General features: G+C 44.8%; 1 protein-coding gene across 6 annotated transcripts in view; it reads left to right on the forward strand.

Annotated features, from left to right (window-relative positions):
* Phf12 (PHD finger protein 12) overlaps positions 1–22,458 on the forward strand; it is a 48,533-nt gene that overhangs the window by 21,254 nt on the left and 4,821 nt on the right. For 2 of the 6 annotated variants that reach the window (XM_063269041.1, NM_001013117.2), the window contains exons 3-10: positions 5,300–5,372; positions 7,903–8,296; positions 11,106–11,226; positions 13,353–13,485; positions 15,899–16,063; positions 19,433–19,591; positions 20,104–20,899; positions 21,963–22,088. In XM_063269041.1, coding sequence (XP_063125111.1) covers positions 5,300–5,372; positions 7,903–8,296; positions 11,106–11,226; positions 13,353–13,485; positions 15,899–16,063; positions 19,433–19,591; positions 20,104–20,899; positions 21,963–22,088 — 1,967 coding nt within the window. Of the gene's footprint in view, positions 1–129; positions 3,155–3,287; positions 4,823–5,299; positions 5,373–7,902; positions 8,297–11,105; positions 11,227–13,352; positions 13,486–15,898; positions 16,064–19,432; positions 19,592–20,103; positions 20,900–21,814; positions 22,089–22,458 lie in introns of those variants that run through there. The other 4 variants (XM_039085995.2, XM_039085996.2, XM_063269042.1 and 1 more) reach the window with 4 other exon arrangements.

Genomic DNA, 22,458 nt, shown 5'->3' on the forward strand with positions numbered 1-22,458 from the left:
TTTCTTTTACCTGTAATTTCTGGAAAAAAGACCTTGTCTGAAATCCCAACACTTAGCACATTGCCTGGCATAGTGTCGAGCAAGTGTTTGAATGGACAGTAAAATTATTCTGATCTTCTCCCCGATCTCTGTTTTTTTTTTTTTTTGTTTTTTTTTTTGTTGTTGTTGTTGTTGTTGTTGTTCTTTTTTTTTTTCTGAGCTGGGGACCGAACCCAGGGCCTTGCGCTTCCTAGGTAAGCGCTCTACCACTGAGCTAAATCCCCAGCCCCCCCCCCCCCCCCGATCTCTGTTTTTAGTGGGGTATATAATCATTTGTGTGGTACCTATTGTGTAGTTTGACTGACCGACAGAGAGGGAGACACTCATCAACTATCACACCATAAACAACCAGTCCTAAAAGAGACACAGAAATGGAATCAAGGAATTCCAGTCACAAAGATAGGAATCTCTAAAGTGATCAGCCCTGAATTCCTAAGGAACATCTTGCCAGGTAGCACAAGCAGGGTCCAAAGAAGATGTAGTCAGACAAGGCAAAGGCAGTGAACACACATGCTAAGACCTACAGTACATGAGGTCCAAGATGCCAAAGGCCCCCAACCACAAGCTCTGCTAATTTCTTTCAGTGCTTACCCTCAAGCTTGGAAAGAGGATTTGTGGCTACTTGGCCAATGGTCGCCAACCAAGCCCAATCAAAGCCAACAATGTAGATAGCAAGCTTCAGTTCAGGCCCTGTAGAAAGGCTCTATGTGGGGGCTGGGGATTTAGCTCAGTGGTAGAGCGCTTACCTAGGAAGCGCAAGGCCCTGGGTTCGGTCCCCAGCTCCGAAAAAAAAAGAACCAAAAAAAAAAAAAAAAAAAAGAAAGGCTCTATGTGTGAAGTGAAGACAGACTGACAGATATAACCCTCCACACTATCTGTAGGTAAAAGGCTGGCTCCTTTTATAAGTAAACTTGATGTATCCCATTTAGAAAACAAAGCAAAAACACTTGGTCTAAGTCAGATGTGTGTATTCCTGAATCTTAGTTCTTGGAAGGTGAGGGTGAGAGGACCAGAAAGTTAGTCATCCTCACCCACATGGAGAACAAAACAGACTGAAGCTTATGCAGTGAAACTTCATGAGACCGTGTCTTTTCTCCTTTTTTGAGGCAGTTCCTTAGTGTAGCCCTGGCTGTCCTAGGACTCATTCTAGACCAGGCTGGCCTCAAACTCAGAAATCCATCTGCCTGTCTCTGCCTCCTGAGGTCTGGGTTAAAGGTGCATGCCACCGCCTTCCAGCTAGAGTCTCCATGCTTTGCTTTTTTTTTTTTTTTTTTTTTTTTAATTATTTTTACTTTATGTGCATTTGTGTTTTGCCTGCATATATGTCTGAGGCTGTTGAATCCCCTGGAACTGGAGTTATAGACAGTTGTAAGCTGTCATGTGGGTGCTGGGAATTGAACCCAGGTCTTCTAGAAGAACATCCAGTGTTCTTAACCACTGAACCATCTCTCTAGCCCAAGACTGTGTCTTTAAAAAACACACACACACATACACACACACACACACACACACACACACACACACACACACACACACAAAACACTCATTTTCAAGATCGTTAAGAAACTGACTGAGGGGGCTGGGGATTTAGCTCAGTGGTAGAGCGCTTACCAAGGAAGCGCAAGGCCCTTTGTTCGGTCCCCAGCTCCGGGGGAAAAAAAAAAAAAAGAAACTGACTGAGGTTCTAATTCTGCTTAAAAAAACAAAATTGGCTTCATAGTTTTAGATATGTCAGTTCTTCATTTGTGCTTTGAGCATGCAAATTACTTCAGTGTTGTAATGAGGGTTAAAGAAGAGCTATCTGGGGCTGGAGAGGTGGCTTAGTAGTTAAGAGCACTGACTGCTCTTCCAGGGGTCCTGAGTTCAAATCCCAGCAACTACATGGTAGTTCATAACCATCTGTAATAGGATCTGATGATTTCTTCTGGTCTGTGGGCATACATGCAGGCAGGACATTGTATATATAACAAAAAAAAAAATCTCTTTTTAAAACTATTTGTTTATTTATGAGAGTACACTAGTTAGTTATCTTCAGACACCAGAAGAGGGCATCAGATCCCATTACAGATGGTTGTGAGCCACCATTTGGTTGCTGGGAATTGAACTCAGGACTTCTGGACCTCTTGACTGTTGAGCTATCTTTCCAGCCACATACATATACATATACATATACATATATGTATATAATTTTAAAGTGAAGCTGAAGCTGAGTGTGGTAGCTTACACCTTTAACACAGACTCAAATCATCTTACGTCCCAGGTTATTGGGATGTTGTGTGGATGGGGTTGAGACAAAGCCTCACTGTGTAGTCCAGGTTGACTCAAACTCACAATGATCATTCTGCAATCCCCAGCCCCTAAATGCTGAGATTACAGGCATGAGCCACCATGCCTGGCTTCTGAAGGTCTTTTTAATCAGAAGATATGATATTGAGAATAGAGGAGGGACCTTTTTGAAATAGCCTAGGCTCTCCTCAAACTCGCTATGCTCCTGCCTCAGTTTAATGAGTATTGGTATTGTAGGCATATACCAACTCTGGAATTGTTTTAGATCTTTCTTCCAGAAACATTGAGAATCAACTGAATCACAAAGGATGCCCAGCAAATCATTGCCATCTTGGCGGAAAATCTAAGCCCTTACTACCATGTCTTGTTTTCTGCCTTCTGTGTTTGATACAGGATATCTCACTACAGTGCCAGCAGATGAATGGAAAGGATGGTGGAGACAGGAGGGACAGGCTTCAGGGTTAATGACACGCTATGACAGCTGCTACAGCACAGCGAAGTCAGCAGGCCTTCACAAAGGATGCTGTTTGTCTCATTACTTAGATATGGTCTCTCTAGAAATGTAGAGGGAATTGGGGAAGAATTTGCAGGTGATCAACTGTGGTCCCAACAGGCCACTTTATCACTAGTTTCTGTTTGATGGAATGCCTCCACAGAGATTCCACTAAGAAAGCAGGAAGGAAGGAAGCAGTGAGCTATGAAGGGATGTGAGCGTCTGACATGTATACCATGTCCAGGGAAACATGGCAAGGCCGGCGTGCAGAAAATTTACCAGGCCAAATGCCCTTGGAGGTGGCAGCCACAGAGCACTAAGTGCCAAGAAACTAAGGCCAGTCCTAGTTTATATGGAACTGTGCACTCTCTCTCTTGCGCTCTCTCTCTCTCTTGCTCTCTCGCTCTCGCGCTCTCTCTCTCTCCATATTTCTCATATTTTCTTAGCATTCTAAATAGGTTACTCCTAAGAAGCAAAGGCAGGGATTTCCTGGGTGTGAGCATGGATGTAGCTTTGCTCTGTGTAGCACAGTTTTGAAACTTTGGTGTTCAGCAGAATCACCTTAATGGCATGCTTGTGACACAAATTATTAAGTCCTAGAGTCTGCTTTTTTTCTTCTTTTTTTTCTTTCTGGGAAAATAGACAACACCAGGATTGAACTTGCTATATAGCCAAGGATAACCTTTAACATTTGATCCTCCTGCTTTCACCTCAAGAGTCCTGTGGTGTGCATCCCACACCTGATGATACATGCATGCTAGACAAGTACTCTATCAACTTTATCAACACTATCCACATTCTCAGTCTAGGACTTAGAGTTCTAGTGCATTTCCAGACGCTGCTGCTGTTGAACTGGGAATCCTTCTTTCAGAACTAGGATCTGTTGTGAAGAATATAAACGTGACTTTTCTGGAAATTGATGAAATCTTAATGTAGCTTTAAGGGAATCAGTGACCTGAAGGGTCTGTGAGGTCCAGTCCTACACAGCTTGAGCTTTGAGTTTGTTTGTTTGTTTGTCTGTCTGTTTGTTTGTTTGTTTGGACTGGGTTTGCCTATATTTTGAAGCAGAGTTTCATACAGCCCAGGCTAACCTGTAATTTACTGTGTAGCCCAAGCTGGCATCAAAATCTTCCTGCCTTAGCCTCCCAAATTCTGGAGTTTCAGGAGTATGCTGTCACACTTAATCTAGCTCTGATTTTTAATTCAGTCTTCATTTGTTAAAAATGCAAAGAGGCAAGCTAGAAATTCTAGATGACTTTGAAGTTAAGAGTGCATGCTGCTCTTTCAGAGGACCTGAGTTTGGTTCCCAGAATGTATATTAGGTGGCTCACAACTACCCATAGCTCCAGCTTCAGGGGATCTGATACCTTCTTCTGGAGTCTGAAGGCACTTGCACTCCATGCACATATCTACCTACGGAGAAGAAGGAACTCAACTGTTGAGCAGGAAACATAAGACTTAGGAGCAGTGTAAAAAGAGCTGGTGGAAAAGCCATGTCCAGTAATCATTAATGTGTAACAAACCACCAAAACTCAGTGGCTCAAAACAGAAAGTAGTTATTCAAAATTCCAAGGCTTGACTGGGCTTCATTGGCTGGTTTTCTGTTGGGTGTGTAGTAGGCCAGGACCAGTTATTTGGAGGCTCATCTGATCTGGTATGTCCAAGGTGATTCATAGCAGTACTTGGTACAACCTGTTGGAATTCAGCTAGAGGCGGTAGTTGGACCCCTCAGACCTCTTCACGTGGCTTTCTTATGATGACAGCAGAGCCCTGAGACAGAGCATTCCACACATAGAAGATTGGAATCTACAGGTTGCTTAAGGTTCAGGCTTAGAAGTTACAGCATATCATGTCTGTTACATACTGTTTGTCAAAGCAAGTCACAAGACAAGCCTAATTCAAGAGGAGGGCAAAGGACTATTTGTGGATGGAAGACAAAACAAAGCCATGACGCTTGCCACAGGCTGACTAGAGCATGCTTTAAGAATGAACAGTTTTGGAGGGGTATATTTCCTACCAGAATATTATCGTCAAAAAAGAAATGACAAATGTTCAATTTAGGGGGCCTGGGTACCTGAGGAGGCTGCCAGATTGGAAGAGACTGTGGCAAGGTTCTGAAGCACAGGGAGAAGAGGCTGCATTTAGACGGAGACTTTTAAAACCGTGGAGGACTTCTCAATGAGGCATATATACAGACTTGGGAATGACTCTTCTGGCTCTCAACTCGGGCTTTATGCCCTTTTCTGTAAGCCCAGCATCAGTAGCTGTGACTTGGCTTCTCTTTCTAAGATGTGGAGGGAATGTTCGCCCTCGAGGTGATTACGGAGGTTGTTGAGTAGGCACTTTGAAGGACATGAGAATTCTAGCAGCACTCCAGAGCTGGCCACAGTAGTAGTTAGTGATGTGCAGCTTGGGCCAGATCTATTTTCAGCTGCATGCAAGGGTTAGTTACTTAGTCTTGCCCTTGTCTTTTCCCCACAGTAACCCTCCACTGAGTGAAGAGATGTTGCCTCCTGGGGAGTGGATGTGTCACCGGTGTACTGTCCGCCGAAAGGTAACGCTGTTAGTTTTTGAAGGCTTCACGCACGCAGAGTGCCAGTGCTAGACCTCTGGCACTCCAGAGTTAAGGTGGCTAGGCCTGAGGACCTCCTCATCCTTTCTTGTCTCTTCAGACACTGGAGTCACCACACTTTGTCATGTTGACTATAAGGCCTAAAACTACAGACGCATGAGATGTGAAAGAGGGCAGAGGGTTGGTTAACCCACCAAGCCATGTTTAATCACCAGTGGCAGGCAGTCTGGTCTTACTGCCCTCTTAGGAAATAGCCTGTGACTCCAAAAGAGAAGGCTGCTTCTTGCTCGGTTCCTGGGCCTCCAGAGTCTTGGTCAGTTAGAGGAGTGGGTTTGAGCCCCTCTGCCCTGATTCTCCGATTTCTCTTTGTTCCCTCTGCTCTCAGCTCAGTACTAACTGAGTTATAAAGTATGCACATGGCTCCTTTTTTTCTACTTTGAAGTATTTTTATGGAGGGCAAGAGCTAAATGTCCCCTTATCACCTAAAGAAGTAAGATCTGGGTGTGGTGGCACATGCCTTTAGTCCCAGCACCCTGGAGGCCAGCCTGGACTACACAGAGAAACCCTGTTGGGGAGGTTGGGGGCAGGGGAAGTAGGTGCATATCCACTAGATTATATTGATCTCATCTTCACATTAAGGGTTCTAGATTAAAATTTGTCTGTAGGCTAGGCTACCCTGTTATCTTACCACACCAGTTGTATAACCAGAAATTTCTTTTCTTGTGGCATCACTGCTGTTTGTCCCAATATGATGTCACAGTCAGTTATGACACCCTCAATTGCAGAAACAGAATGAGCTGATTCAGAGATTATGGGTTATGCATGTAACTGTTTTCAACCTTTAAAAAGAAGGTGAACAAGCAGGCATTAGTTTCCACTGTGTCCATAATGATTCCCATTAGAAAGCAAGCCAGAGCCAAGTTAGTCAGTAACCAGAGCTGTATGTAGTTTGATTTCACCTGAGTTCCAAAAACCAGGCTATCTGTCAAGCTACCTAAGCCTCCAAAACCCTTTCCTGTGAGTCTCCATAGAGTATGACCTGTCATTTCAGAAACTGACTATGCAAAGAAGCTAGACTCAAAACGGTTGGACTCAGCCAAGGAAGAGGTGAAAACTTGCTGGTGCCTGTCGTATGCTAGGTGTCACTCCACTTAATCCATGCAGCGAAGATGCTGGTGGTAGATCTAAACTAGGAAGGGAAGAAACTGGGCTATAAAATACAGAATATTTTCCCAAAGACTCAAAGGAATAGACAGAACTGAGCTTGGAACCAGATTTTGCCTTACTCTAAAGCTCCCAAGTTCTTTGGACACAGTGCAGCTTGATAGGAATGGTATACTTTTCTTTCCTAGCATGGGTCGTTACTCCCGAGATGCTGCTATAACTGACTTTCACATAGACCGCTCACTAATGGTTCCAAATCTGCCTTTTCCTCTCAGCAATACCACCACCACCACCACTCCCCTTTGTCCTCCAGTATCTACGATGAAATGGATTGCAATACACATCCTCTGGGCTTGGTGAACTCCTGGTGGTCAGTCCTATTATGATTCTCAGATCAGAGCCATCCATGCCTCTTGTCCATCCACTCCTCTTTATTGCCACCATATCCTTAAGAGGAGAAAGATTTTAGTGTTTTCACTGATGGAGAAGTTTCTGAACTGCCCAGGGCCAAACTAACCAGGATATTAGCATAATGACACTTGTTTGGTTTTAGAGTCTTGGAGGAAAATATATTGTCAGTTATCCAGTCCTACTAAGCATACTGTACTCTTTTCCACTCGTGGCTTCTAAGAAGTGTCACTTTTAGAGTTTGTAGTTAAGATCGAAAGCCAGAGTTCATGACTGCCATGCTTCTCCCCATTGGTTCTCTCTGTGTGGCACCCTTCCATGTCAGCCCCTCTGAAAAGTGAGCTCTCCAGCCCGTTCAGCCTTTGCAGACTTTCTTCATTTTGAACTATTTTCTAAACCTTTCAGTATCATGATGCTGTAAGCAAGTGACAGTGGCTGTGGCCTTAGCTTGCATTATGATGTTCTGACCTTAATCTCGCTAAATTTGTTCTTACTGTGTTTAGTTTTTTAGCTGCTTGCCCTGCGCTAAATGTATAGAAATGTTAAGTATTATATGATGAATTACAATCTTTTTTGGAACATTCCACACTATTTTTGGTGATTTCATTGCTGCCATGATTTCTCAGTTTAGTTTAGTTATAGCTAGAGGGATGACTCAGCAGTTAGGAGCACTGGCTGTTCTTCCAGAGGACCTGGGTTCAGTTCCCAGTACCTACATGGAAGCTCACAACTGCCTACAACTCCAGTTCAGGGTATATGAGGTCCTCATCTGGCATTTGTGGGTATTAGGCACATACATGGTGCAAGGGAAAAACACCAATACACACAAAATAAAACTTCAATTTTAATAATTGTCTGTCACAAGTGATCTAGCAAGACATTGTATACCCAGCTCTTATTTTGTTCTTTTCACGATGGGCCCACCTATTCATTTGCACAGAAACGAGAGCAGAAAAAGGAGCTGGGCCACGTCAATGGATTGGTGGACAAGTCTAGCAAACGGACTACATCTCCCAGCAGTGACACTGACTTGTTGGACAGACCAGCTAGCAAAACTGAACTCAAGGCCATTGCCCATGCCCGGATCCTGGAAAGGAGAGCCAGCCGGCCTGGCACCCCCACATCCAACGCCAGCACAGAGACCCCCACCTCTGAGCATAATGACGTCGATGAGGACATCATTGACGTGGACGAGGAGCCAGTAGCAGCAGAGCCGGACTATGTGCAACCCCAGCTGCGGCGGCCTTTTGAGCTGCTGATTGCTGCTGCCATGGAGCGGAACCCTACCCAATTTCAGTTGCCCAATGAACTGACTTGTACCACTGCACTACCAGGTTAGCGACATCATCCTCATACCCCTTTCTTACCCTAGCTTCCCAAGGGATTACTACTACCTGGAACTTGTTCCTGTTTCTGGTTTGCCTGGAGGAGAGCATCAAAGGTTGTAGCTGTTACAGTACTTACTCTGTTTTCTGAGTCGTATCTCCTATCCTATTATTCCCCTGCATCTTTTTTCTTTTTTAAGCTATATGCCAAATATCACACACTAGTAATCTCAGCACTTGTGAGGATAAGGCAAGAGGATCCTGAGTTTGAGGCCAGCCTGAGCTGCATATTGAGACTCTCAAAACATAGGAGGGTGTAAGAAGATGGCTCAGTCCTGAAGAGCATGGCTTACTCCTGCAGAGGCCTAAGGTTTGGTTCCCAGCCTTTACATAGTGATTCATAACCATCAGTAACTCCAGTTTTGAGGGCTCTGATGCCATCTTCTGGTCTTTACAGGCACCAGGCATGCACATATATACTGGCTGGCAAGCATTCATATGCATAAAGGGATAAATGAAAAAACTTGATTAAATAGGGCTAGAGAGATGGCTCAGCAGTTAAGAGCATTTGATCCTGGACTTCAGAAGACCTGAGTTCCATTAACAGCACCCATATCGAGCCAACTCCTAGCCTATGCAGGCACCTACACTCACAAGCATAAACCACAACCCACATGCAGATACATATATGCACATCTTATTTTTTTAGTTCTTAAATAAATAAATGAAAAGAAACAACGTTTAGGGATGTAGTTGGGTGATGAAGCATCTCTGTACCATGCACATAAGGTCCTGGATTTGATCTCCAGCGTCTCCTGCCCTTGGCAGATAACAGCTGATTATGTGTTGTGAGAGAGTGTGTGTATAAGCAAGTATTTATACATGCTCATATTCTCTTCTTAGTAATATAAACAGTTTTCTACTCATTGCCATTTAATTGTTCCTAATATTTTCTCATTTAATTTATGTGTATGGGTATTTTGCCTGCAATTAAGTATGTCTTGTACACCATGTGTGTGCCTAGTTCCCACAGAAGCCAAAAGAGGGTGTCAGAGCCCCAGAACTGGAGTTACAGATGTCTGTGCATCACCATGTTAGTGCTGGGAATTGAACTTGGGTCCTTGGAAAAGGCAGCCAGTTCATTAAACCTTTAGCTATCTTTCTAGCCTCTCCTAATTATTTTGCTACAAAGGTAGTGTTTCAGCAAATAACTCTATAATACAATATTGTACACATTTAATATATGATGTGTAGGGTAAATTCCTAATATGGGAATTGCTAGGTCACAGTTTTCAATGGGAGGTTTGATAGCTATTATAAAATTGTCCCTTTTACAAGGAAATCTATTTGATACCACAATGCTTTTAGATCTTAATTTTTCTTCCTAGAGAAAATGAGATTGGCTAAGCATGGTGTCTACCATACACTGTATTTCTACCATATATGCCTGTATCCCTGCACTTAAGAGGCAAAAGGAGAACTGTCAAGAGTTCAAAGCTAGCCTGAGCTACATAATGAGTTCATGGCCAGCCTGGACTACAGAGTGAGACCCTGTCTCAAAAAACAAAAGGTTAGGGAGATGGCTCAGGAGTAAAGTGCATGCCAAGCAGGCATAGCAGCTTGCCTATAATCCTAGACTGTAGGAGGCGGACATGGAGGAAGCTTGCTATCCAGACAAACTAAAATGGTAGGCTTTAGAGGAAGAGCCTGCCTCAATCAATCAAAGAAGACATCTGACATCTACCTTATGTACCCCCCCCGTGTGTGTGTGTGTGTGTGTGTGTGTGTGTGTGTGTGTGTGTGTGTGTGTGTGTGTGTGTGTGTGTGTGCGCGCGCGCGCGCGCACACACACAAAAAGAACATTAGCAGGCCTAAAAAGCACATATAAACCAAGTGTGGTGTGTGCCTTCAATACCACCATGGAGAAGGCGGGAAAATAGATATCTGAGATTGAGGCTAGCCAGGGCTACGTGAGAAAGGGGGGCAGGGGAAGGAGAGTGGGAGGGAGGGAGGGATGGACGGGTGGGCGGGCGGATGGACTGATGGATGGATATGCCTATCAGGCTACTATCTAGATAGTTCATGTTATAAAGGCACTGGCCATGGAAACCTAATGAGTTTATTCCTGGAGCCCCATAAAAGTAGAAGTAGAGGGGTTGGGGATTTAGGTCAGTGGTAGAGCGTAAGCGCAAGGCCCTGGGTTCGGTCCCCAGCTCCAAAAAAAAAGAAAAGAAAAAAAAAGTAGAAGTAGAAAAAAATCATCTTCTGACCTTTATCATGTATGTGGCATGTGTGCACCCCACATGCTTTCTAAAAGATACAACATATAGCTAGGCTTGTTGTTGCACACCTTTAATCCCAGCACTGAGGAGGCAGAGAGGTGGACCTCTGAGTTCTAGGCTAGTCTGGTTACATCAAAGTGGGAGTGAGGGTTACATGTGGCATCTGCTTTCTAAAGAAACGTAAGTAAATTACAATCTTTTGCTTAGTTATCTTCACAGACTAGTCTTTGTTAACCATGTAACTTAGGTGTGTGCGCGCGTGTGTGTCTACTGTCAGATTTGTCATTATTTTATATTGGTGAAATCAATATTCCTGCCACAAACCAGGTGACTTCTGTTTCTGGTTACCTTGTGTCTGTCTCTTCTTGGAGGGGGGCGGATGCCATTTGAAACCAGCCCTAGGGTCCTCAGAAAGAAACCTGTCTGAACCATGGCACATGCTTTTGCTTAGATCTGTTCTTTCTCTTAATGTTCTCATATTCCAACAAGGAATTCTGAAGCCAAGGACAGTTCAGCACCACCAGCTTCTTTTCTAGGTTCTAGCAAACGGAGAAGAAAGGAGGAAACCACAGGGAAGAATGTAAAAAGGACACAGCATGAGTTAGATCATAATGGTCTCGTTCCCTTGCCAGTCAAAGTCTGCTTCACGTGTAACAGGTATTTTTTTTTTTCTGTCACCCCTTGTAAGTCCTGTGTGTTAGTTAAATGCGGACAGCTTATATTCGATGGTATAAGCATGCAGAATTAGTTGACTGACCACTTCCTTGAATACGTCAGTAACAAATTACCTGCAGAGTCCAAGTACAGAGCCAAGTATATAATGCATGCCTATAATCTCGGCACTTAGGAAGTTGAGGTGGTTTTGGAAGTTCAAGGCTAGCCTAGACTAACAAGGTCCTACCCTTCCTTGAGGGATTCTTAGTTGATGGGGAGGCAGTGCCATTTTATTTAATGGTATTGCCACTGAAGAGCCCATATTCAATAGTAATCCCCTACCCAGATCATGTAAGTAACCCTCACTAAAGCCAGTGGGTCAACACTGAAGAGATGGACGCTGAGTAACAACACAACCTAAGCAGACGGACAAGACCAACTTTGGCAAGTTATTTTCTAACTTCTGCATCGGAGTTGTGGCACACACACACACAAACACACTCACTAAATGTAAGAAAGAAATATAGGTTTAAATTCAATGCCACACCCATAAAAGACATGAAACTCACAGGGGCTTGTTGATAGGGAGGGAGGCTAAGAGGATAACGGGAAGCGAACATTACAGATTTACTGTACAACTGTCAAAACACAAAATCATAAGAAGCTGGGTGTAGTGGCGCACACCTTTGATCTTAAAGGCAGGCAGATTACTATGAGTTCTGGGCCAACCTGATCTACACAGTAAATTTCAGGCTAGCCAAAGGTACATAATGAGACCATCTCAAAAAGAAAGAAAAACCACAGAAGTACTGGTGGCTTACATTGACATTCATTGCTAGACTTAAACTGCTCAGTGGGTTCAGGTGCTTGCTGCAGAGCCTTGAACTTGACTTTAACCCTGAGAGCCCATGTGGAAGAAGACTCCATCCCTAAATAAACACATGGCACATGTGCTTTTCCTCCTTCCCAATACACACAAAAGGGTTGTGCCTTTTTTTTTAATTAGGTATTTGTTAAAGATAATTTTTAAAGTGTTATGGGTATCTATCTGTACCCTTGACTACCCAGCTGCCCTAGGACACTAGTTTCCTTCAGGTAGGCTCTCCTCAGTTATAGGAGCCAGATGTTTCAATGCCTGAAACTGGACTTTTGTTGGCTTGAGTATATCAGAAAAACCGTATTATGGTTGGAGTAGACTAGCAGGAGAAAACGCTTACCTTGCACAGTTGGATCCCCAGCATCACGTAAACCCAGGATGGTGGTACAGACGGTTATCCCAGCACTCAGGCAGAAAATGCAGGAGGAACAAGGATTCAGAATCATTCTCTGATGTACAGTGAGTTGAGGCTACAAGAGACTATTTCACAACCATCCTCTCAACCAAAAAAAGTATTCACACCGAAAACTACAGAAAACTAAATGGTGGTCCATTAGAACTGTAGAACTTGGCCAGGAAAAGCTTTGGTGCTGTACATTTTGGGGACCACTGGTGTTTGCTTACAGCCTCTCCTCATTTCTTGCCTTCATCTCCACTTATCAGCACTGGTTATCTACCTTTATACTGAAGAGAAGTCGTTTGTTCTATAGTTACAACTCCAGAAAGACTGCTCATACATTATTACTGCATTTGTTTGTGTGAGGGACAATACACAATTACCACAACATATGCTTACAGATCAGAGGACAGCTTGATCAAGTTGGGTCTCCCTTTTATCGTGGGTCTGATGAATTGAACTCAGGCAGGCAGATTTGTCGGGAAGGGCCGCTGACCCAGCCTCTTGTTTATGTATTTGTTTTTAAGTGAGAATTCCTTAAAGAATAGGAAGATCAGAGAGCAGAGCCGAGCGCCAAGCATTGGTCACTGTTGCTCTGACATCGACTTTAGCCATACTCCAAATTAACATTGAGATTCACAAGATGCATTCTTCCTAGAAGATCAAATAATGCCTGAAGAACCTGGTTTTCGTCTTCCTTACGGACTGGGTTTGACAGAACCCTAGAGGGAGGGAAGTATGGACAGGACAGAGCTATGAAGAGTGAGGAAGAAAGGATCTTTTCAGAGTAGAGTGGTCTTGAATTTTTTTCCACATTGCCCCAGAAATCACCCATCACATCTCGTTCCTCCGCAGGAGTTGTCGAGTGGCCCCCCTCATCCAGTGTGACTATTGCCCGCTTCTGTTTCACATGGACTGCCTCGAGCCCCCGCTCACTGCCATGCCCCTGGGCAGATGGATGTGTCCGAATCACATCGAACATGTGGTGGTAAGCACATAGTGTTTAGTCAGCTCTCTACAGGCCCAGCTGGAGCAGGGACCGATCCCCTAGAAATAGTGTCCTCCACTTTGTGCCAGGGTGCAGTGTGATCTTGCAGGTGCCGGGTTCAGCAGACCGTCCTCAGTTCTATTTGATGTAGCTCACTCGTGCATCTTCCTTTCCCCAGTACCGTGTTTGGCAAGGCTTGACTTGCTTGTTTGTAATTTTTACCCCACAATGAATTAAACGATTGCTATTAATAGCTGTAAAGACTGAGTATTAGAGCCAACCTTAAAAAAATAAATGGCTGGCTGCCAGGAGCCCGTGTGGCCCAAGCATCCAGTGAGTTTCTTGGATTACTTCTTTATAACTACCCTGTGTCAGTTATCCTGGGTTTTTAGTGAGTTGTTGAATGGCACCTTCATGCACTGAGCCATCTCACAGGCTCTCTTCATTCACTGCTTCCTACACTAGAACAGATCTGTTATCTACTCTTTGCAGGACAGATAGTCCTACACAGTCACTCATAGGTCGTAGGGGGTGACTTCATGGGAAGGTATTTCCTCACAAAAACGCCTTTCCAAATTAAACCATTGATTGCTGCTTAAGACATACAATGGGGGAATAGAGGTGTAGCTCAGTGATAGAGCATTTTGAGGCCCTGAGTTTTATCCCCAAGACAATGGGTAGAGAGGAGAAAGTGGTAACCATGGAACTTTCATTATACCGTGAGCACTGAGGAAAACCCTCTGTAAAAAGTCACACAGAGAAGGATGGAGAGTAGAGGGGCAGTTTTTGCCTAGTATATATGAAACTGGTCCATTCCTAGCACTGTTACACACACACACACACACACACACACACACACACACACACACACACACACAGTGTGCATACAGAAGAAATGTGCATACAGAAGAATCACTTCCTTTCTTAGATCCATACCGTTTAGAGAGACTGACCTCGGAAGATGCGTCTCTGTAGCTTATTTGCTTCCTGCTGAAACATTAAAAAAAAAAGCCATGAACAGTTCACCCAAATATGCATCCTAAGGAACAGCAGGTGAAAAATTTTAGTTGGTTAATTTCATTGGCCATTTACTTTGCTAATGAAGCTGCAGGAACAAGTCTTACTGGGTTGTTCTAATTTTTTTTTTCTTTGTTGGTTTGGTTTGGTTTTTGGATAAGGTTTTTTCTGTGTAGCCCTCTGTCCTGGAAGTTGCTTTGTAGACCAGGCTGGTCTTGACCTTGTAGAGTGCTACCTGCTGCTGCCCCCAGAGGACTAATATTAAGGCTGGATGCCAAGATTTATTTTTACCAAGACTAGAGAATTGACTCAGCAGTTCCTGCAGAGGACCCATGTTCAGCTCCCAGCACCCACATGGCTGCCATCTATAACTCCAGTTTCAGGGCATTCAGCATTCTTTTCTGACCTCTGCAGGCAAAAGATTCATAAATTTTTTTTAATTATTTCATTTTTGAGATGGTCATATTCTGAAGCCCAGGCTAGCTAGTAGATCAGGTTGGTCTCAAATTCACAAAGGTCTAACTGCCTCGATTGCCTCCCAAGTGCTGAGAGTGAAGGCTCGCATTGCCATACCCAATATAAAGTATTAGTTTCTTTTAAATCATTAAGATTTATTTTTATTTATGTGTGTGGTTGTTTGTCTTTGTGAATGAATGCCACATGAATGTGGGTGACCTGAGGGGACAGAAGTGGAGGGCATCAGACACCCCAGAACTGAGTGCAAATGGTTGGTTGTAAAGCCACTCAACATGTGTTCTCTGGAAGAGTATTTCTTATCCAGATCCTATCTTTTGAACTAAAGTATAGGGGTCAGTGTATCGGAAGAGATTGGAAGTGGCATGGGTTCTCCATTTCTCCCTCCTCTCCCTTTGACCTTTAAGAGCAGGCCAGAGCTCTCTCCTTCAAGGGAAGACAGAATAACTGAGGTGAGTTAGTTCAGCAATGCTCCCTGGTACCCTAGAACAGGAATAGGGCAGAACAGACAGGATTTTGACTAGTGTGAGCAAGGCTTCTGTGTAGGTCAGCTTTTTATATGAGAGATTGACTTGATGGCTAGAGTGTCTGGTTCTTTGGCTCTTTTGCAGGGCCAAGATCTGTATCTCCTTTAAAATCTGTGCTGCTAGAGTAATCCTAATGGGTTGTTCTGACCTAGAGTATGGTCAGGCTAAATGAGAAGGCACTTCCAGGTTACTTCACTATTTAACTCCCAAAAGCAGGAGTTTCCTTGCCGCCTGACGGGCCTGCTGACACCCTGTCCAGGCAGAAGTAGCCCATTCCATTGAGAGCTTCTGGGTTTTGGTTGTATTTTTTTATTTTTTGTTTTAAGCCCAGAGAATGGGGCTAAGCTGGAGGGGGACAGCAGCCTTCACCAAAGTGGTATCTGCTCTGTCTCCAGCTGAACCAGAAGAATCTGACTCTGAGCAATCGGTGCCGGGTGTTTGATGGATTCCAGGACACCATCTCACAGCATGCTGTCAAAGTAGATTTCCTGAACCGAATCCACAAGAAGCACCCTCCCAACCGCCGTGTGCTCCAGCCCGCCAAAAGGAGAAGCTTGAAGGTGAGTGTCAGCCCTTCAGTGTAGGAAAGATGGTGGTCTACTGTTTGTTTCTCTTGTGGCACAGAGGACCACAGATGGGGGGACTGAAGCTCCCTGAGATATGTTTTTGGTGTCTCAGCAAGTGATAAATGTGACCTCGTGTAGTCATACCTGAGGATGGTAGTCAGAATTACAAAGGCAAGACTCCAGGAGTGCTTTTGAAATCTGTCTATAATTCTCCAGAAGATAAACACCCTTCAGCCCATTACAAGTCCAGTTGTGGTCCCTGGACCACATATAACATTTGCCTTAGTGTTTCTATTGCTGTGATAAAACACCATAACTGGAAACAGCTGGTTTTTGTTTTTGTTTTGTCTGTTTTTAGGAGGATTGGTAGCTTACAACTCTCAGGTCACACTTCATTGCTGAGGGAGGTCAGTTCAGGACCTGAAGTTAAGACCTGATGCACAAGCTGTGGGGGATGTGCTTGTTAGCATGGACCTCATGACTTTCTTACAGCTCTTAGGTCTACCAGCCCAGCGGGTAGGACACCCACAGGCCAATCTGGAAGGGCATTTTCCAGTTGAAGTTCCTTTTTCCCAAATGATTCTGGCTTGTGCCAAATTCAAACTAGCCAGCATACTTGACTGTCTCTTACATTGTCTGTCCCTGTTAAGTGATCCCCTTCTGAGAACTCTGATGAGGTGACATTGGAATTAATCAAGCAGATATCCATGTAGGAGATGAAAAGTGATGCCTAGCTGAAAATATATCACTAAAGCAACTGTGATTTTGTTAGGATATAGTATTTCTATGTACTTCATACTACTTAACAATATCCAAAGAGACTGAGAGAATTTCCTTCATTGAATAACATTTGTAGCTATCTAGGTGGTAGTGGTACACATCTTTAATCTCAGAATTGGGGAAACAGAGGCAGGTGGATTATTTTTTTTTTAAGTTCGAGTGAGCTTGGTCTACAGAGTGAGTTCTAGGACAGCCAGGGTTACACAGAGAAAACTGTTACAAAAAAAGAAAGAAAAGAAAAGCGTTTGCTATTTCTCAAAGTATTCACTCCCCATATTCAGTTGATCTAGAAGGCTTAGTACACTGTATACCCATATATAAACTTGTTCTTTTTCTTTTTTTTTTTTTTTTTAAAGATTTTATTTTATTGTATATGAGTACACTGTAGCTGCCTTCAGACACACCAGAAGAGGGCATCAGATCTCATTACAGATGGCTGTGAGCCACCATGTGGTTGCTGGGATTTGAACTCAGGACCTCTGGAAGAGCAGTCGGTGCTCTTAACCGCTGAGCCATCTCTCCAGCCCACTTGTTCTTTTTCTTTGGAAATAAACCAATGCATGTACTGTGCTGGTGGAGATTAGCAGTTCTCAAACATGGCCACTTGGTGGCACCCATATTTTAAGCTCCTTCACACTATTCCTACCTATAGATGGTCTTTGGTACTTTATGGGTTCTTTTTCCCACCCTTTATCCCCCTGGTTTCACTTCCTATTACTAGAAAGGATAGATAGGTGAGAGAGAGAGAGAGATTACTGAAGCTAATTTTCTTTTGTTTCTTCTTTGAGCACAACTACTAAAAAACCAAAAACACCCATCCACCCCACCCTGCATGACCATCAACCTCACCTATTGGGGCTCTGAAAAGTTCCCAAAATTCAGAATGTCACCAATTACAGAAATCGTCTGCAGCTGGCAAACCCACACCTCTGTTAGAGCATGAAGCAAGTCACCGTCAGCTGCTCCGGACCATCCAAAGCCACCACATTTCCCCACTCCTGGGGAAAACAAAAGAATTTTATAATATTTCTGGGTTTCTTGTTTTGTTTTGTTTTGTTTTTCCTTAAGAAACCAAAATTTCAGAATCCTCACTATACCCGTTACCTTTAGTGAGTATCCATCTAGAACTAGCAAAGATAGTAACTTGGAAATTGTATAGCAAACTCTTAACAGGGTCACTATTTACCCTCTAGTAGAATAATTTTCTCAGTGTATCTCGTTGCAGAAATGGGCTCTAAGGTGGTGTGCCTCATACATCTAGGTAAATGGATCTAAAAGTAATCCAAATTGTAATTCATCTACCATGTAACCTCAGAAGATAGCTTGGGTACTAAAATGAACAAATCAGAAGGTTAAGTCTTTTCCTTGGCTTTCCCCTAAATAGTTTATTGTTGAGGAGAAAGTCAGGGTTATATAATAAAATTCTGGAAGTATAGTTTGTTCTCAGACAGTTTGAGCATGGAATGAGATGTACAGTGACATGGGACCAAGGCCTTTATGCTCAACCTGTGTCAGAGCTCCCTGGCTGCTTTGCCTTTGTGTTCTTCCTCAGGGCACAGCCATAGTCTAGCCCACTGCTTCATCCTCCTGTTGTTCCAGAGAGCCCACAGCACTGTGTGGTGATTCTTAACTTCATGTTCCTTGCCTCTGCTCGTCTTTACTGACCTCTCTCACAGGTAGATCATTTGGATGGATTTTTTGAGACAGGGTCTCTACTTAGCCCTGGCTGTCGTGAAATTCATTGTGAAGTCCAAGCCAGCCTCAGACTCACAGAGAATCCCCTGCCTCTGCCCCAAGTGCTGGAATTAAAGGTGTGCAGCACCACTTCCCTGCTGCATTTTTTTCTTTCTAATAATAGCACCTCAAACATACCTGTACCCTAGGATGCATTTTGTTGTGTTACAGTAACGTCTCTCTTTGTCCAACTAGTCTGAGTTCCTTGGGTAAGGCTTCCGTTTTATATTCACCTCTGGACCTCTAGGATCTGGGCCAGTGCCAGACTCATGAAGCGCTCAATAAGTGTTGGTGCAGTTTATGAGTGGTTCTTTCATTTGTGTCTTTTGTTCTTATGTAACGTAAATCAGAGTGTCGTTTTTTTCTTTATCAAAGAAGATTTCGGTTGTCTCATGAATCATGAAGGAATGGATGATGAAAACGAACATTGACTAATGTAGCCTCATCTAACTTACTTCTCAGTTACCATTCGGCCATGGCACTAGGACATACAAATCTCTAGCCTAGACCACCCTGAAAGCCCAGTCCAGTGTCAGTCTTGCATGTTTCAGGACAAAATGGAAGACAGCTGTAGTTCTAGAATTCTGCAAGGCCTAGACCTTAATGAAGAACAGTGAGGTCCCTACCTATTGTTTCTGTTTCTGTACCTTTTCAGAACAAGATGTCTGTGCTTGGGTTGTCAAAGGACAACCCAAGACAGTTGCAGCACACTGAGCCTCTTTGGTTTTGGTGGAGCACAGAGTAGATGATCCCTTGGGCACCAGCACTTCAGTCAAAATAGTATCCCATTAGGTCAGATTCAGCTGGCATATTGGTACTATCACCTTCTCTTTCCTCCTGTCCTAACAGGTTCCTGATGCTATAAAATCTCAGTACCAGTTTCCACCCCCTCTCATTGCACCTGCGGCCATTCGGGATGGGGAGCTGATCTGCAGTGGGGTCCCTGAGGAATCGCAAACGCACCTTTTGAACTCTGAGCACTTAGCCACCCAGACAGAGCAGCAAGAGGTGAGTGAAAGGATTGGGATCCCAAGTCACCAGATCCTCGGTGTCTGTCATTCCTACTTCTGCCCTACCTCCTATCCTCTAAACTGTGAGTGGTCCATGGGGAATCCCAAGCTCATATGCCAAAGACAAGAAGGTAATTTCAGTCAGACAGGCTGCTCTCCTCCTCAGTCCCCCGCTGCTGCAAGCTGGGCAGTTCTGTCTGTAGCCAGAGATTTACAGAGAGCTGTGTCTGTCTCACAGACAGGTGAGGTGATAGTGCTGGGCACAGAGCGGGTACTGGGTTATGTGCTAAGCGTTGATCACGGGAAATCTCAGCCTCCACTGGCTGAGTCTGTACTGCCAAGTGCACTGATGAGTCTTGCTTAGGAATGACAGTGGGATCCCTTTCTGTTGACTCGTGTTGGAACCTTGGAAACAGTGCTTGTCAACTCTGCCGTGTCATCTAGCCACTGCAGCAGGATGGACCAGCGTCTCCCCGGCCTCTCACTGCCTCTCCTCTCCTTCCATTGCAGTGGCTCTGTAGTGTTGTTGCCCTCCAGTGCAGCATATTGAAACATTTATCTGCTAAGCAGATGCCTTCGCATTGGGACTCTGAACAGACAGAGAAGGCTGATATTAAGCCTGTTATTGTGACTGACAGCTCAATCACCACCTCCCTGCAAACAGCTGACAAGGCACCTCTACCTTCCCACTACCCTTTGTCCTGCCCCTCAGCAATGAGCACCCAGAATTCCCTGGGCTGCTCTCCACCCCACCAACCCCCAACCCTAGAGGATATCAGCTGCAGTTCTTGTGTGGAAAAGTCCAAGAAAGCCCCTTGTGGGACTGCCAATGGGCCAGTGAACACAGAGGTAAAAGCCAATGGCCCACACCTCTACAGCAGCCCCACTGATTCCTCGGATCCCCGGCGACTCCCTGGCGCCAACACCCCTTTACCGGGCCTCACTCACCGGCAAGGCTGGCCCCGGCCCCTCACACCACCATCGGCTGGGGGTCTTCAGAACCACGCCGTCGGCATCATTGTGAAGACAGAAAATGCCACTGGCCCCAGCTCTTGTCCCCAGAGGAGTTTGGTACCTGTCCCAAGCCTGCCCCCTTCCATTCCCAGCTCTTGTGCCAGCATCGAGAACACCAGCACTTTGCATAGAAAGACTGTCCAATCACAGATAGGACCTTCGTTGACAGAATCGAGGCCTCTGGGCTCACCCCCAAATGCCACCCGGGTGCTCACTCCCCCCCAAGCTGCAGGAGACAGTATCTTGGCCACAGGCGCCAACCAACGATTCTGCTCACCAGCGCCATCATCAGGTGAGTTTCAGTATTCCAGTATTGTCTGGAACAATCCTGTGCTAATACAGACTTAAGAGTCCAAAACATTATGTCCCTGTGAATACTTGAGGCCTTTAATCTCTGTGTCAGTGATCCATCTTCCCTGTATTAAGTCACTTCCTTAGGATGGCCTGCCAGGTCAGTGGCAATACTGGAACTGCAGTTGGTTCACTAGCCCCTCTCACCTTCTGGACCTAGTCTTCCTGTTTGTTCCATCACCTCTAAAGGCACATGCTTTCTGGAACCACTTGGGTCAGCTGGAGGCTCAGTGTATGCATTCACATAGCAGTCTAAGTCTACATCTGATGCAGATTCTCAGAGGCAGCTCATTGGAGGAATGCTCATGTTCAAGGAGCAGGGACAGAGCAGTGTTGCCGTTCATGTAGTTATAAAGTGGGATGCCCGCAGAGGTTGGTCTGGCCCAGAAGCTTGCCCTTGGCCATATGCCTAAGAAGAATCCTGTAGGTCTGTCCGTGGCCCAGTATAGACTTGTTCTCTAGCTGCCCCAGGCAGCATTGGGACCTCGAGCTTGCTGCTCCCAGCATCTGAACCAGGTTTCATATGCTGCTTTCCCACATGACTGACGCCATCCTCACAGTCAGCAACCAGGTGCCTGTGGTTTCCTTGCATGGGAGCCCCTGGTCCTATTTCCAACTCTGTTCTGCGAGTGTGAATGAATTTTGCCAACTGTCGGTTGTGCTTCAGCAGAGAGGAATTGCAGGTGCCACTTCTGTAAGAGTAGAGGAGCAGAGAGGTGGGTGCTCATGAGCCAAGAATGAAGCAACCTCAGCACTTGCCCCAAAATAGTAGATTGCAGCAGTTCTCAGTGCTCTGGAAACCCTGCGTGCCCGTATGTTATTGTTCCATCTGCCCTTCCTCACCACACGTTTTTAGCTCTAGGAGTTCCAGAGCCTGTGGGTTGAGAATCAAGAAGGGAACATCACCTTGGGTCCGAAATCCAGAACTGTCTCAACAATGGGGGATTGGACCGGTGGGTTTCCCTCAGGCGACGTAAGTAACAGTCTTCCTGCTCCGTCCCCAGATGGCAAGGTCAGCCCCGGCACGTTATCCATAGGAAGCGCTTTAACCGTACCCTCTTTCCCAGCCAACTCTACTGCCATGGTGGACCTCACCAACTCACTTCGAGCATTTATGGATGTCAGCGGAGGTGAGTAATGTCCCATTAGCATTCAACTTCTTTTAAAGAGGGATAGGAGATGGGGATAAATAAGTGTGTCCGTTTGGGTAGAAGAATGGGAAAGAAGGCACCTTCTCTTGTCTCTGCCTTCTGGGTTTATACAATACAATCAAAGACGAAGAGAAGGAGAGCACAGCCAAGCTGAGCCAGAGGGCGGGAAAGAGCAGAATCACATTAGGCAGATCCCCTGGCAGCAAAACAGAACCAGGTTGATTCCGTCTAGAAAACTCCAAAGTTAAAGAGAATAGAGATGGAGTTCTCTGCACAGAGAGTGGGTAGAAAAGGTCAGTCTGTATCAGACATCTAGATCTTCCTCACAGGCAACTGGGTATATTGGTCC

The sequence above is a fragment of the Rattus norvegicus genome, chromosome 10 (assembly GCF_036323735.1).
Source record: "Rattus norvegicus strain BN/NHsdMcwi chromosome 10, GRCr8, whole genome shotgun sequence".
In the NCBI taxonomy this organism is placed as follows: Eukaryota; Metazoa; Chordata; class Mammalia; order Rodentia; family Muridae; genus Rattus; species Rattus norvegicus.